Here is a 15,824-nt window from a genome sequence, read left to right on the forward strand (position 1 = left end):
ACACCACTTACAATTATAATATATTTCTTTATAAAACCATTAAAATATATCAATATAATGTATATACACCTCACATAGGTCTTATATTTAGTATTGTTGATGTATTTATGATTTATTAAAGTATTTATAGTGTTTCCAAACATATCTATGTGTATCTTAGTTTTTCTCCAATACACATGCGTATTTAAGGTGTATCTCAATACATCTCATAAAATTACCTTTCTGACACACTTGGCATTTTCGATACTTTAAATCTTACGGTGGAAAACACTTACCTGAATAAGTGAACTTGTATTCATTTTCTACATGCAGATAAATTATACAATGACTCTTTTATCCAAAAAAAAAAGTCATTGCTATAATGAATAGACAAAATTATCAGGACACATGTTGTCAAATTTTCTCAACATATGGAACATGAAAATGAAGAATGAATATAGGAAAAATCGTCAAATGGCATTTTATGGTTTTCATTTGATGCACCCAACCCCTGCAACAAGGCCAAGGCATAAGATTGTCAAGTCAATGTATTTGTTCGGGTGGACAGCAAGTGTAATCAACTTGCCATTAAAAATTCAAAAATAGTTGGAAGATTATTTCAGCAAAGTTAGCTTCTAATGATAAGCGGGCAATGCTTACGACCCGGGATGATGCTCTTTATTATTGCATGTTCTTCTACATTTTAATATTCAACATATTAAAACTTGTATTATATTATATTTGGAAAAAAACATTCACTAACCTTGGAGCATTATCATAAGCATGGTAATATCGGATTAGCAATGGGGGACACTGTCTTGTTACCAGACGGTACTTGTTGTCTATGAACAGGATTCTTGCTGAAAAATACTCACTCCCTCCACCGATCAAGTTGTAATTTTAGTAGTCCACTAATAGATGAAAAAGAAGGGTCAACGCACTCACTCAAATATATCTCATTCTTATGAAACAAGAGGGTATTTTTTTTTTTTTAGTTTATTCTGGAGTGGACTCCAAGAAATTAAAAATCAAGTTGTGGTCCATATAAATAGCCCACTTAATCTCCGTTTATCATTTGGTGGGCCAGCTTTTTCATGGGCTACAGCCCTAAGACCACATTGCTCAAAATTTTGCATTCTTTGTATGAGACAATGAACGGAAGACTTTCAGGTTCAACTGTTTTTTGAGCTGTTAGTTTGTTATCATGAACTATGCGGATATCTGGTACTGTTTTCAAGCATGGTTCCTAAGGTTGGATATCTGTAGGGGTGATAATTTTTGGCCCACCCCGGAAATTCTGGGCCTAGGTTTGTATTTAGGCTCGGTCTGGGCCTGATTATTTTATGATATATTTTATATTTTTTTATATAAACTAATACTTTCTTTTTTAATTCTTTGATATATATATATATAGCAAGACGGTCCAGTTTACCATGCCTCTACTTTCTCCAAAGCCCCATTCCTAATTTTCTGTTTTTTCGAATTTTTTATTTTTTTAACTCCACATAATTACCTATTAAACCAATAAGGAAACAATATGGGCTTAACTATTTCTAACAACCATGAAGAAAGAGGGATTTGCTCTTCTAATGTTTAGCCAAGTGGCACCACTTTCCCCTACTTTCTCCTAAATTGTCTCTAATTCCCATTTATGTCCTAAATTGGGGAAAATATATGATGCAGGAAAGGCATGGTATGAGAACAGTTTTGGCCAATCAAAACCCACCCATGAATTTTGATAAATAACACCTGATTGGCTACCAAGTTATTATTCCAATTGACAGGTCAAAAGTTTTTCAGATATCATATTTTTTCCATATCATAGTCGAACCCCCTAACTTATCTCTAACTCCTATTTATCTCTTAAATTATTTCTAATTTAGTAGAGAGTTTCTCATCTAAACAATCTCTAATTCCTGATTATCTTCTCCCCCACCTTTTATCTACATCTATTTAAAGAAAGTTTCAATTAATAAATTTCAGATTTATTTAAATATTATAATGAAATTATATACTAACTTTAAAATATTTATTCAAAACACAAAATTAATTATAATAGATTTAATCATATTCATATTATCAATTGTTCTATGTTTTTACAAAATTCATCATTAAATTATATAGTAACAATAAAAATTATAATTTTATGAATTATTCTATTTAAATGTTATTCAAATAATATAAATTTAACATTCAAAAATAAAACATTATTTACATATTTACATAACTAAATATCTTAAATAATAGAAAATAAAAATAGCTAAATAATTATATAACAAAATATTAATATTATGTAATAACATTAAAATAATGAAAATTTAAATAATGAAAAATTTTAAATATTTTACATATTATTTAAATATTTAAATAACGAAATATTTAACATGACTAAATTTTAAATTGTTAAAATAGAGAAATTATGTAATAAATTAAAAAAAAAACTTCTTAAATGTAGAAAAATAATTATAAAAGATTTCATAATACATATTAATAATAATTTAATATTTAAAAAAATTAATAACGAATTATGTAATAATAGTACTAAATATAATTTTATGGATTATTAAATTCAATAACTAATTAATATTTTAAAAATCTAAATAACAATATTATTTAAATAACTAATTTCACTTATATCAATTAATAATTATAGAAAATAACTTTCAAAAAATTTAATATTTATTAGTAATAATTTCACAATAATAGTGCATATTCATTATATATTTATATATATACTAAAATTAATATTTATTGCATTTTCAGGAATTACTTATTGTAGTTTTTGATAAATATAATAATTATTTATAAATCTATTTTTGTTTTGTTATTTAACAGAAAATTATCAATAATTATTGGATATTAAAAAATTATTATTTAACTTTTGAAATTTAATTTATTATATTTTTTATAGATTTTTTAGTAATTATGTATTTCATATAATTTAATAATTTATTGTTTTTTTGTAATTATTGTATTTTTATTAGTTATCTATTTGTATTTTCATTATAAATTTATTTTCTATAATTGTGTGTTTTTGGTATAAATTTTCAATAATTATTGGATATTAAACTATTGTTATTTATTAGTAATTAGATTATTAATTTAGCTGAAATTAGGAGTGTTCAAAGATTGGTTCAATTTGGTTGCAAACTATTTTGCTAACCAAGTAGACTTGGTCAAGTTGGGAGTTTGTCACTCGAAAACTAACTGACCATGAGTGAAAACCCACCAACTCGGGTTGTATCAGTTTGGGTCTATTTTTGGTTTTGTTTGTTTATTCAAAATATTTAAACTTACAAATTAAATTTAAATTTAATAAATTACAATGATATTATTAAAAATTAAATTTATGATATAAAATATTTTAGATTAAGAAATATGAAAAATTTTCCACTTTTTTATATTAAAAATTATATATATATATATGGTCGGATTGATTCAATTTTGGTCGACTTACAAATGACCCAACCAGAATTGACCTAACTTGGTCAGGTTGGAAAATTCTAAAATAAAGTCAATCAAAATTACTAGAAAACCGACTTAACTTAGGTCGAATTTGATATATTTGATTATTAAAATGTTGAAATTAAAATATAAAACAATTATATACTCTTATGTATTTCTATTGTTTATCTTTCGTTTAACAAAACCCGTGCATCGCATGGGTCCCTGATAGTATATTTAATGCTTTATACATAAAAGTCTTACTTCCAGAATCAAGTCGAGTCCCAACTCATGATCACCCCTAGTTATTGGGTTGGAACTTCCTAGTAATAGGTTTAAGATTATGATTATTTTCCCTTAAGATTGAGTTAATTTTTCAGAAAAGTGCACTACACCATACTATAGAATTCTGAATTCCACTACAATTTTATACAATTCAATTTGACAAATACCCCCACCCTAAAATACGAATACCCTCCCATGTATTAGCATCAATTCTGAGCTGGCACTTATTCCTAATGTATTGTGGGGCTAAGAATTCTTAGGATGTGCTTAACGGTCATTCTCTCTTATTTTAATTAGACCTGACAAACAATCGATCCAACCTGACGGGTTAAGTTGGGTCATGGGTCTTTATGGGCTATGGTCCACGGGTAATCTCTTTTCACACCAACGTTTTCAAGTCGGAGAATTAATCGAACCGATCGGTTTGGTTTTGACAACGGCTTATTTTGTGTTTTTGCCATTGACATATGGGACATCTCTTGCGTCTGGGTCACACCAAATGGTCACCATCGGATCATAACATGTAGAAGAACTGATCAAATAAAGCGCTATACTGAATCCGCATTGAATGAGCGCACAATCGAACAGGAACGCCACGGTTTTTCTTTGACTTTTCGTGTTTTTATATTTGATTGGGTTTGATTAAGAGATGAAATGCTGCCAACCAACACATTTCTATTTGTTATGATCATGATGTGATGATGATTTTAGCATCCTTTTCTCTCTGTCTGTCTAATGAGTGGGAAAAAAAAAATTATTCTGAAGTCGCTCTCACGCGCGTTGTTGCTTTTACCTCATTGAGTTTTGAATCTTTCTTTTTGATGGAGAAGCTTCGTGGTGAATCCACCGGGATTCACAATCTCTCTACAGAGAAGGTTCGAAAATTCAAATCTTTGGTGATGACCAAACCGCTGAACAAGTAAGAGAGATGTATAGAGATAGGTAAGAATTTTGGGATTTAAGCATCTAAGGTTTTTTGTCTGTATCCATTTGGATCACTTGGGTATACTGCATTTGCTCTTTGAAGCTTGTTTTTAAATTTGGGTGGGCTTGATTTTACTCAGAAAGGTATATGGTGAAGTGGGCTTTTTTTTATCACAAAGGCTTTTGTGATCGGGATTTTGCTTACTGGACTGTAAAAGTCTCAAGAAGTCTGGAGTGTTTGTAGATATGGGGTTTTGATTAGTGAACTTTTTGCCGTTTGAGAAATCTGACGTTGAGAGTTTGGAGATTTAAAAATTTGCAAAACAGACGGCATTGATCACTAAAATGCTATTCTAATATTGAGTGTTGCTCTGGACACCTCGGCGGTTTATGAACTTCTCAGTAAGATTGAGATTTTGGCGAGCTGAATTTGCTTTTTTTTGTTTGAGTGGGGGATTCTGAATTTGGATCTCTTGACTGGAGAAGGAAGTGACAGCCGGAATGGCGTCGCCTGCTCCAAATTCTCCTCCTGCTGCAGTTCCTACGGCTTCAAAAACTAGTCCACCACCTTCCTCTTCAACGGTTTCACCACCTCCCTCAGTGCCTCAACCCACTGATACTACGGGTTCACCTCCGTCCACAAGCCCTTCTCCTCCATTCCCACCACCTCAATCCCCTCCGCCTGTTCCTGCTGCTCCTCGTCCAGTAACACCATCGCTCCCATCGGCACCACCTACCGCTCCCCCTCCAGCACCGCCTACCACCCCTCCCTCTCCTGTAGTCACCCCACCACCATCCTCTCCTCTTTCTCCTCCACCTCCGGTGCCTTCACCACCCCCTCCGGTAGTGTCCCCTCCACTTCCTGCTGTCACTCCCTCTACGCCTCCTGCAGGTTCTCCTCCACCTCAACCAGTCTCTCCTCCTCCTCCTACTCCTGTCACCGATCCATCCTCATCGCCCTCCAATTCTCCCCCAGCGCCATCAGCAAAACGTCCTGCTAGTTCTCCACCTCCGCCCCCAACTCACACGCATAAACCTGCACCATCTGGTTCTCAATCGGCGCCTCCACCGTCCCCAACTCCCCCACCTTCATTTCCATCACCATCGGCACCTAGTGGGCAACCAGTTGCCACCCCACCTCCAATTCTTGCACCTCCTCCTCAAAGTCCATCAACTCCCCAAAGTCCCCCACCTCCTTCACCGTCTCCTTCAGTGGGTTCTGATGAAAACATTACAGCAAACAACACTGGAGCTGTAGCGGCAATTAGTGTTGTAACAGGCCTTGTAGTTCTTGCTTTGATAGGAATGGCTATCTGGCGCGTCAGGAAGAAGAAGAAGAAAGGCGTTAGATACAATGGTGACTATGTCATGCCTTCCCCGGCACCCTCTTCCCAGAAGTCGGGTAATGATTTAAACATTTAACTGTTGCTAATACAAGTTATTATCTCATCATACATAACTGATGCCAAACTTTTCATAATTTGGGTGCTATTTTTTAGCTATGCTTATTAGTTACTAAATGGATTCTTTAAATTATTTTTAGATGCAAAGCTTGCCCAATATAGTTATTTGGAATATGAACCCTTCCATCTACCAAAATCTGGTTAAAATACATATTTATAGAATAAAATTATACAATTGGATGGTATTTTCTGGATCTTTTCTAGTTAAAAAAAAAAAAGAAAAAGAAAACAGAGGTTGGATGTTGGATGATATCGTTCTTGATAAGATTGTAAACTCCACTTGAATAACTTTTTTGTTCATTTGAATGCCATGTAAATGAATTCAGATTCTTCCTTTATAAAGAACCACTCTTCAGCTCTGCGAGTAGGAAGTGGCTCTAGCAGTGATTTCATATATTCACCATCAGAGCCTGGTGGCTTGGGCAATTCAAAGTCATGGTTCACATATGCAGAACTAGTAGAAGCCACAAATGGGTTTTCCACACAGAATCTTTTGGGTGAAGGTGGATTTGGTTGTGTGTACAAAGGATGCCTAACAGATGGTAGGGAGGTGGCTGTAAAACAGCTCAAAATTGGTGGTGCACAGGGAGAGCGTGAATTCAGAGCTGAAGTCGAAATTATCAGCCGTGTACACCATCGCCATTTAGTTTCACTGGTAGGCTACTGCATATCAGAAAGTCAGAGGTTGCTCGTTTATGATTATGTCCCAAACAATACTCTTCACTACCATCTTCATGGTAAGTTTGCCATTTAGCTTTCTTGGACTAATTCACAAGCAAGAGTTGATCAGTTTCCTGTGTTGTGTTCTGAAATTTGTAGAGGAAGGTAGGCCAATTATGGATTGGGCGACCCGAATTAAGGTTGCTGCTGGTGCAGCTCGTGGAATAGCTTACCTGCATGAAGACTGTAATTATCATTCTTTTATTTTGGATTTAGCTGTTTATTTTCCTTTTGCATTTTATCACCGCACTTGTCACATTATTGAGGTCAGCTTGATAAATTGATGCATGATCATAGTTGCCAAGGTATGTAGGCGATTTTGGGGATGGTGGGGTGCCTAGATGCCTAGGCGTCACCTAGGTGATGAGAATTTTGTAAAATAAAAAGCTAAATTTTAGTTGGTCCCCCAGTTCTATATACAAGCAACAATCATATTAATTGAAAAAAAAATAGCAATTCTGTTTTTAAGAACATGGAAAATCATCATACCTAAAAGATAATTACATTTAAATATTTTAACAATAATGCTAATATAATAAGCATTTAATAGAAGATTTTCTTATCAAATTAGCAACTAAAGACACATGTGCGTTTTCATACATATGGGTATTTTTACACACGTCACAGACTGAATGGAGGTGCAGGAAAAAATTGAGGAAAGAAAGTGTAGGAGATCAAAATACATCTTTGCCCAGCTTGGCTGGGACTTACAAACTTTTGATTGGGCTGATGCTTATAAATGAGCATAATGTGCTGAGCCCATGCTCAGCTTGCCATGGTAATGTCAGACTCTGGCATGGTTCAGCACATCTAAATCATTTTCAATGTTGGGTCCGTTAAAGCCCAGATTTTGGAATCTTATGATGCCAAGAATTGAAGGCCCAGGAACAAGTGGCCATTAAATGGGACTTCACAAAATAATTAAAACATCTGCATTGGTTGTACTATACTAAACTATGTAAAATACATGCCCATAAGAGAAAATAAGCAGATATCATATTTATCTTTATTCAGGCTCTATTGGCTACTTAAGCTGAACTTGTGCTTGGCCTTCTACTACAAGCCCACCCCAAAATGTTCTCAACTCATTCAGGCAAGATGAATTGACAGCCTAAGTAGAATGATGCCAAGTGTCAAGGTTGCCAACCTCTGGAAATAACACAACTTGGATGTAGTAAAAATAATTCATTACATATATACCAAAGGAAATAACTTGAAAATCAATGTTTTGGAGCCTTTGATATTTCTTTTCCCATGACACTTTCTCTAAACAAGTGCTTGCTTAATTCAGCTTGAGGCACCACCTGTATGACAACTGAATGTTGGTACAACTAGAACCCTTGCTTTTGAGGAGTCTTGGTAAAACTTTGGATATGGATACTCAAAAAACTGAGGCACAGGCTGATTTAAAAAAAATAAAAATAAATAACTGAGGCTCAGTTTCCTTAGAGGGCTTCTTTATTTCTTTATGAGGTAATATGCACTGTTCAGCTAAACAAGCCTTATGCCACTTGGTTCAATTGGTAAAATCTCTGGTTGTAGGTACTAGAGGCTCAGATTGAACCTCATCTCCTCTGTTCTAAGACTTGCAGGAAGGGTGTTTGTGGGGATACACCTGATAATGCTATATTGCCCTCCTCCGTCTGGGTGCCCTGGGCTTGCATAAGGTTATATCTTAAAAACAAGTATTATTTAAGTTGTGCATCGAAATGGTTATGAATAATCAAATACCTAGATCAAGACAAAGTAAAGTAGATGCATTGAAACTTATCAGTTTTACATAGATAGGATAAAAATAATAATAAATCTAACATTAGGTTGTTGACACAACAATTTCTTAAAAGAATTGACTATGTTTTCTCATAAATTTAATTTTGTTCATCACATCTGTCTTTGTCAGGCCATCCACGGATTATTCACAGGGATATTAAGTCATCAAACATTCTTTTAGATAACAATTTTGAAGCTCGGGTATGCCACTTTTTTTTTTCCTTTTACAGAATATTTTCATCACAATTCTCTTTGACTGTCATTAATGCTTTTTGTATTCTTGTATTTCTCGTATTGGTAGGTTTCAGATTTTGGGCTTGCAAAGTTAGCTCTGGACACATACACCCATGTGACCACACGTGTGATGGGAACCTTCGGGTAGGCAGCTATGTACTTGTTGTTAGTATTGTTATTTTGATATTTCTTGGCACATTTTAATTGTTCCACTTAAAAGTGAATGTGTGTGCTGCAATTAAGGTTTATATTTACATCTGGTATGTGTATATTCTGGTTCATGTTGATAGGCTTCTGACAAGTGGCATTTGTTGGTTTTCCAGATACATGGCACCAGAGTATGCATCAAGTGGAAAATTGACTGAAAAGTCAGATGTGTACTCTTTTGGAGTTGTGCTTCTTGAGCTGATTACTGGTCGAAAACCTGTGGATGCATCTCAGCCCTTGGGAGATGAGAGTCTAGTTGAATGGGTAAGCTTTTCTACTTGGAATTGGCAATAGGTTGGGTGTGGTATGGATTGGAGCAATCAGAATCAACTAGATGAAGAAAACATTGAAAAAGAAAGAGAAAAAGGATGAGATACAAAAAGGAAGAGATACAAAAAGGAAGAGATACTTGAAAATACTTGAACAAATTTGAGCTACATTGTGCAGTTTATAGAATGTAGCCCAGTAGCAGTAGGGATGGTTGGTGTTAAGTCTACTTATCACATATTATTTGGCAAAATTTTCTGAGCTCCTAAGCTGTTATAAGAGTGTCACTTTTGTTGGTTCATTCTTTAGAAGATAGGACTTGTACAGAACAGATCAGTTGAAGAGAATTTTATGTAGCTCATGTCCTTTGATGGCAGAGACCAATTCTAACCATAGTCTTTTCCAACTGGAATGTGTTTTTGTTTCATTTGTTCATTGGCATAGGAGCCTTAGATGATGTTGTTCCATTTTGCACTTAGTTGTGTGATTTGGGAGAAATAATTATGAGGGATCTTCCAACAACAGCGTAAATAGAGTGAATCTACCTTTGCCAAAGTTGTGCATGAAAGGCATGAAGGCATTAATTAGGTCCCAATATTGGAGTTTCATGTCTTTCAATTTCATGATGTCCAAGAGATGGTTGTTCTTGAATAAATATAGGCAAAACCTATCTGAATTTTGATGGAATCTAATTTGTGGAAGTCCTTTGTAGTAATGAGAGTTGCATGGAATCTAATTTGTGGAAGTCCTTTGTAGTTATGAAAGATCCATCTTAGTTTTGATGGATGTTCCATTTGTACCAGGGTTGACCAGTATTATATGTCTATTCTGAAACGAGACTTTGGCACAGTTGGTAAAAGGGATTCCGCTATGGAGAAATGAAAGCTCTTATTATATGGTTCAAAGATTTTCCAAAGCTGCTTTGACAGCCATCTTTTCATCGAGAATAACTCCAGCAATATTGTTTTCTGGGCTTTGGGAATGTTGGTTGGACCCAAGAAGGGATTAAAATATAGCACTAAAGCTGTCAAGCTTGGGGAATTGACAAGATCAGTAATCCTTAGTTCCTTATATATAGAAAATTTCTTCTGTATTTTTCCTTTATGAGTCTAAATTTCCCATACTACAATTATGAAACAAATAAAAAAAAAAATGAGGATACACCAAAACAAACTATATTTGATGGCATGGAGCATAGGTTGGAATATTATCAGCAACTCTGCCAGTATATTGTCAAATCTTAATCAACAATTGACAAGCATTGGAATTTCAGGTTGCTGTGTTTTGTCTGGTAAGGGGAGGAAATCAATTTTTAATTATTTAAAGGATATTTACTGGTGTTGCTGAATTAGCCATAATGTCCTCATTTTCATGGTTATGGTTGTAGCTGTCATGGAACTTTTCATGGGTTTCATTGGTCAAATAGCATATGTGAGCAATTCAGTTGTAGTTTCTTATTTACTTTCCACTATTTAATGGTTTGGATGCATCTGGTCTGCTAGCTGTGGTAATCAAGTTAGTATTATTGGTGGTAGAAACATTTAGAGGGTAGGATGGAGATTTAGACTAATGTTCTATGGACCTATTGGGACAAGGGATTCTGTTTGAGCTGAAGTCCTCTCTTTCTTCTATCAACAACAGAGATGTAAATTTTATTGAGTGTAATGGTATATAGACTGACAAAAACTTCCTCTAAATCTAAAGGACAAAAGGAAGGAAAACAGGCATCCGGACATGATATACATAAATTCCAGATTGAATTACAGTCAATTCACCCATCTAGTATACCCCAATGAAATTTCTGTCTGGTCATTCATTGTTTTACATTGTCTATTTCAGATAATTTCATGGGATTGGAGCAATGTCTCAAAGATTGACAAGGAGAAACAAGGGGAGGCGGATGAGAATCAAGCCATGCCATCATACACAAAGATGGAATAACATATCTAACCAGTACTTTCATGAAGCAAAAGCATGGATAGCACTAGAGACCCTTAATAACCTAGGCCTTTCTGGCATATGTGGTTTTTTTAGAGATCATATTGACAATATCCTTAATTTCATGGGATCAGCCAATGAAAGAATCAAAGAATATCTTTGAGGTTTGAAATTCTTGCTCTTCTTCATAAACTAAGACTAACCTACTCATCATGTTTTAGTTGACTGATGGTGGATGGACTGCCAAATGGTGATTGGCTGGCTTTTGACAAGAGCATGAGGTCCATGGTCCCATAAATTGTTACTTAAAAGGCAAATACATAGTCATCAAACCTGGAAATTTTGCTTTTTTAATACCAAGATTGGCAATAAAATTGCAGATGCTCTAGTAAGGGGTAACAAGGAACAAACTGGTGGTGGGTGGGGGAGGGGATTGCACCAGGGGTTAACATTGTAAGAAGATTATATCTTTTCTTTATTTTTTTCTTGAGATGTCAGCCTTTGGTCCCTTCATTCCAAATTCTTTTGAATGCAAGGTTTTCTATTTTACATTTATAAATGTCAAATTTTTTCATTTTTTTGAAGCTAGTATTTGTGCCATTCGATATTTCTTTGATATTGCCATAAATCACATCTGGGAAGTTCCTCCATTTTTGACAAAGAAGATTATATTTATTATGCTGCAACAGAAGGTTATTGTTTTATGAAAGGGATCAGATTCCTGTGTATACATAAAGAAACAGCCTAACCAAACTGCCTGCTTATCTTTCAGGCTCGACCATTGCTTACTCAAGCACTTGATAATGAAGAATTTGAAGAGTTGATAGATCCAAGGCTTGGAAAGAACTACGTAGGAAATGAGATGTTTAGGATGATTGAGGCAGCTGCAGCATGTGTGCGTCACTCGGCTGCAAAGAGACCTAGAATGGGGCAGGTAATGAATTATCATTTACCCAATTGACAGAAATTTTTGGTTACTTCTTCTCTCCTTGTCTCCTTGCACAAGTGTTTAGGTGGGGCTATAAACAAAATTGACTAAAGATATATATTTTTTCTCAGGTGATAAGAGCCTTAGACACTATAGGGGACCCATCAGATCTTAGCAATGGAATCAAACCAGGCCAAAGTGAAGTATTTGATTCTAGAGAACAGTCTAGAGAAATAAGAATGTTTCAGAGGATGGCTTTTGGTAGTCAAGATTACAGTTCAGATTTTTTCAGCCAATATAGCTGGAGAAGTGGAGATCATTGAAAACGACTACTGTTGCTTGCGAATTTCCAAGAGGATGAGATGGTTTGAGAAGTATGAAGGCAACTCAATGTTGCAGTAAATTTCATGTAAATGTGCAAATGACTTGTCAAAGAGTGTACTGTTTCATCGTGGTCTCAGACTCGGCCAAACATGCAAGAAGTATCTCATATACTGTATACTGATCGTTGAGAACTATCACACATTCAAGCCTTGGAGCCTTGAATTAGATAGTTCAACCAGCTTCCTTTACATTCAGCAAATACTGATTTTTTTTTTTCTTTTCCTGTAATATTTTCCATCCTAATTAACCAATGCTTGTACGGATATATGTTTTTGTCTCACCATTTTTTTATATCTTGTCAATAAAACTTTAATTTTTTATGCATTGTTTTAATACAACTTTTAATTTTCCTGCCTTTCAGGGTGCGGCCAGTTGCTTCAAAGTTAAAATCTATGGCATTCTCTCCTACTTCAACCTTCTTAGATCAATGGGGCAATGACCCTGTTCACAAAGCTCTTACTTGAGTTGAAATCAGAAAAGGATAAAAGGACAGAGAAAAAAAGGAACCTTGAATGTTTCAACGATAACAACATATTATAGTAGGGAGATGATTACATGCTCTCCCTATGATTTTTAATAATTTGTACAAAAAAAAAATAATTTAGTTTAGACTGGGGTTAGGTTTATGTTTATTCTCCTTTTTTCTTCATATTTTGTTTTTCTTCTTGTTTCCATTTTTAGCATTAAATAATAACAATAAGGTTCTAATTGATAGCAGCTAAAATTGCTGAACTGAATGACTCGTTACCTTCTAGTAGATAAAATAATTAAATAATAAAATATTCAAACACATAATAATCAGAACCCGTTTGGGAGGATTTCAGCATTAACTGAGCCGCATTGACTGAATCACTTCGGGCTCGGGGGAAATACCAGAAACAGCTTCACTGGAAGCTTACTTCTCGGTTCATATAAGCATATATTTCTGGCTTTCCAGGTTTTTCACTAAACACAACTTCCCAGAAATAATACAGCGATGGCTGTTTACTTACGTTAACAAATTTCTTCAAAAGAACAATAACACCTCCCCTACGGCAAATTCATAATTGAATTGCGATCTTCCGTGTGGGTTGTGTAGTATTGACATCCTTGGCTGAGTGACGGTGTTATTGTGCTTTTGGGGTGTTTCATCAAACATAGCATACCTGTTCGTGTGAGACTCACCTCGCAAAGTCAGAAGCTGCTGTGTAAAAGCCTTCCCAAATTAGTACTACGGGTCAATTTGGGAGGGTTTCCGTGTTGGTTGAGCTGCGTTTACTGAACCGTTTCAGAGAAGCTATCAGAGAGAGCTCCATAGAAAAGTTGATGTTACGTTTCATATAAGTTTGGCTCTTCAGTTTTTTTTTTTTTTTTTCAAGAAACCTGGCTTTACGGCATTCCAGCCTTCTCAACTCAGGTAAGGCCAAATAGGAAGAGGACTGGAAACTTGTACAAGCTGGGGGTGAGAATTATTCGGTTTGAGCATTATTCGGTTAAAACCGAATTACTGAAATGAAAATTTTGGTTTTGATTTTTTTAGTTTTTGGGTAATTCGGTTTGGTTAGTTTGATTTTTAGCAATTTCAGTTTTTGGCTTTGGTTTTCATATTTAGAAATTCAGTTAACCGAAAAAACTGAATTAACTAAAATTTATTATATAATATATAATATACAATATAATATGTTATATATTAATATGTTCTATATAATTTATTATAATGAAATTAATTTTCATGATATATATTATAGGTTATAATATATATATATATATATATATATATATATATATATATATATATATATATATTAAATTCGGTTTTTAACCGAAAGCCGAACTGAAAATTTTGGTTTTATTGTAACTCGGTTTTGGTTCAATTTTAAAAATTTTGGTTTATTCAGTTCAGTTTATAACTGAATAAATTAAATGCTCACCCCTAATACGAGCTTTGTCAAACATTAAGGTTATGTTTGGTTTGAAGGAAAAGATAAGGAAAGGAAGGAAAATATAAGAAAACCTATACGAAATTTGCACAGGTTTCTCTTTGTTTCCCTTTATTTCCCTATCTTTTCCTTCAAACCAAACACAGCATAAAGCTGTTATAGATTTCCCTATCTTTTACTCCAAACCAAATACATCCTAAAAGAAGCTCCAACAGAAAACCCTTTTTTAGTTGAAACTCAGTTATTATTTAGGAGGGTTATGTGATGACTGACTGTTTTGAGTGTTGGAGGCTCTCACCTTACGTAGTAATTGGGCAATCACAGAAAGAGATAATGTTGTTGTGTAACCAGTAGCTGTAACTATCTTGTGTGCATAAAAGCCCTACACGATTCTGACACTCATGTATATTTATTAGATTGTAAATCAATGAGAATTATTTTTGACTCGTCTTGCTTAAACTATCTTTGAGGCAGCTGCTAGTTTCAACTCAACAAGCCCCTCCTCACACAAATTGCACTCTACAAAAGCTATGTCTTCTGTCAAAAGATTGGCCCCAAGATCATAATTCATATCAGCTTCTTCATTTCGTATATATATATTTCTGTGCCCTTTCTCTTGTTCTCTTTGAGTCTATAGGACTTCTTTGCAAACAATGTCAGGCCTATACTTCGACTTATAATTAAAAAAATAATAATAATAATTATTTATACATAGTATGTTCATTTGAGAAATTACTTATATACATCCTTAACTTTAAAAATAACTTACATGTTTTGTTGATCATGCCACACATAACATAAATAAGATCCCCATCATTACACCGTTTAGAGATCCCTTAACAGCTCACTCCAAATATTCTTATGATATCAATTTTACCCTTGAGGTTGTGTTTGGAAACAATGCGAATTTATACTATTATTAAAAGTGTGAATAATGGTGTAGAACTTTTATTTAACTAAATTGTCCTAATTTTTGAATTTGGTCTTTATCTAATTTTAAGGACAGAAGTGTAATTTAAAAAGCCACTTTTCTCCTTATTCAAATCTCTCTCGTTAAGTCTCATATTTAAACCTATTAACTCCCATTAACATATTCATTGAATCATTTTCTTGACTAAAATATCCCTATTTTTGAATTTGGTCCTCTAATTGTGATGGCACAAAATGTAATTTGAACTACTACACTTCTCCTTATTTAATCGAATTGTTTTTCCATCATGGTGGTGAGTAAGCAATTGAACCATCCAGGCTAAGTAGGCTAATCCATGATGTCATAATTAAATAAAAAACTTTTAAAATATAAATAAATAACAAATATAGAAAGATTGGGCACATCTCTAATGTATATTAATCATACTACCT

General features: G+C 34.2%; 1 protein-coding gene across 3 annotated transcripts; it reads left to right on the forward strand.

Moving 5' to 3' along the window:
- Nucleotides 1-4,534: 4,534 nt before the first annotated feature.
- PERK9 (Protein kinase superfamily protein) lies at nt 4,535-13,269 on the forward strand. Of its 3 annotated transcripts, none has more exons than XR_016109093.1 (9): nt 4,535-6,034; nt 6,422-6,832; nt 6,915-7,001; nt 8,716-8,786; nt 8,887-8,963; nt 9,143-9,290; nt 12,004-12,165; nt 12,291-12,568; nt 12,905-13,269. XR_016109093.1 is itself a non-coding variant. In XM_088974837.1 (8 exons), the coding sequence occupies exons 1-8, from the start codon at nt 5,134-5,136 to the stop codon at nt 12,480-12,482; spliced, it is 2,049 nt and encodes a 682-aa protein (XP_088830963.1). In that variant the 5' UTR covers nt 4,535-5,133; the 3' UTR covers nt 12,483-12,863. The 3 variants fall into 3 exon arrangements, 1 of the variants encoding a protein (XP_088830963.1); XR_016109094.1 differs by having other exon boundaries at nt 12,291-12,533; nt 12,905-13,044; XM_088974837.1 differs by lacking the exon at nt 12,905-13,269 and having other exon boundaries at nt 12,291-12,863.
- The last annotated feature ends 2,555 nt before the right edge of the window (nt 13,270-15,824 follow it).

This window comes from Nelumbo lutea, chromosome 3 (genome assembly GCF_056320005.1).
Source record: "Nelumbo lutea isolate HS-2025 chromosome 3, American lotus-T2T, whole genome shotgun sequence".
Lineage (NCBI taxonomy): Eukaryota > Viridiplantae > Streptophyta > Magnoliopsida > Proteales > Nelumbonaceae > Nelumbo > Nelumbo lutea.

Bases quoted from the DNA above. Each gene is read 5' to 3' on its own strand.
- PERK9 (XM_088974837.1), top strand. From the start codon at position 5,134: ATGGCGTCGCCTGCTCCAAATTCTCCTCCTGCTGCAGTTCCTACGGCT. The intron at 6,833-6,914 runs GTAAGTTTGCCA...TGAAATTTGTAG, and splicing joins TCTTCACTACCATCTTCATG to AGGAAGGTAGGCCAATTATG. The intron at 8,964-9,142 runs GTAGGCAGCTAT...TTGGTTTTCCAG, and splicing joins CGTGTGATGGGAACCTTCGG to ATACATGGCACCAGAGTATG.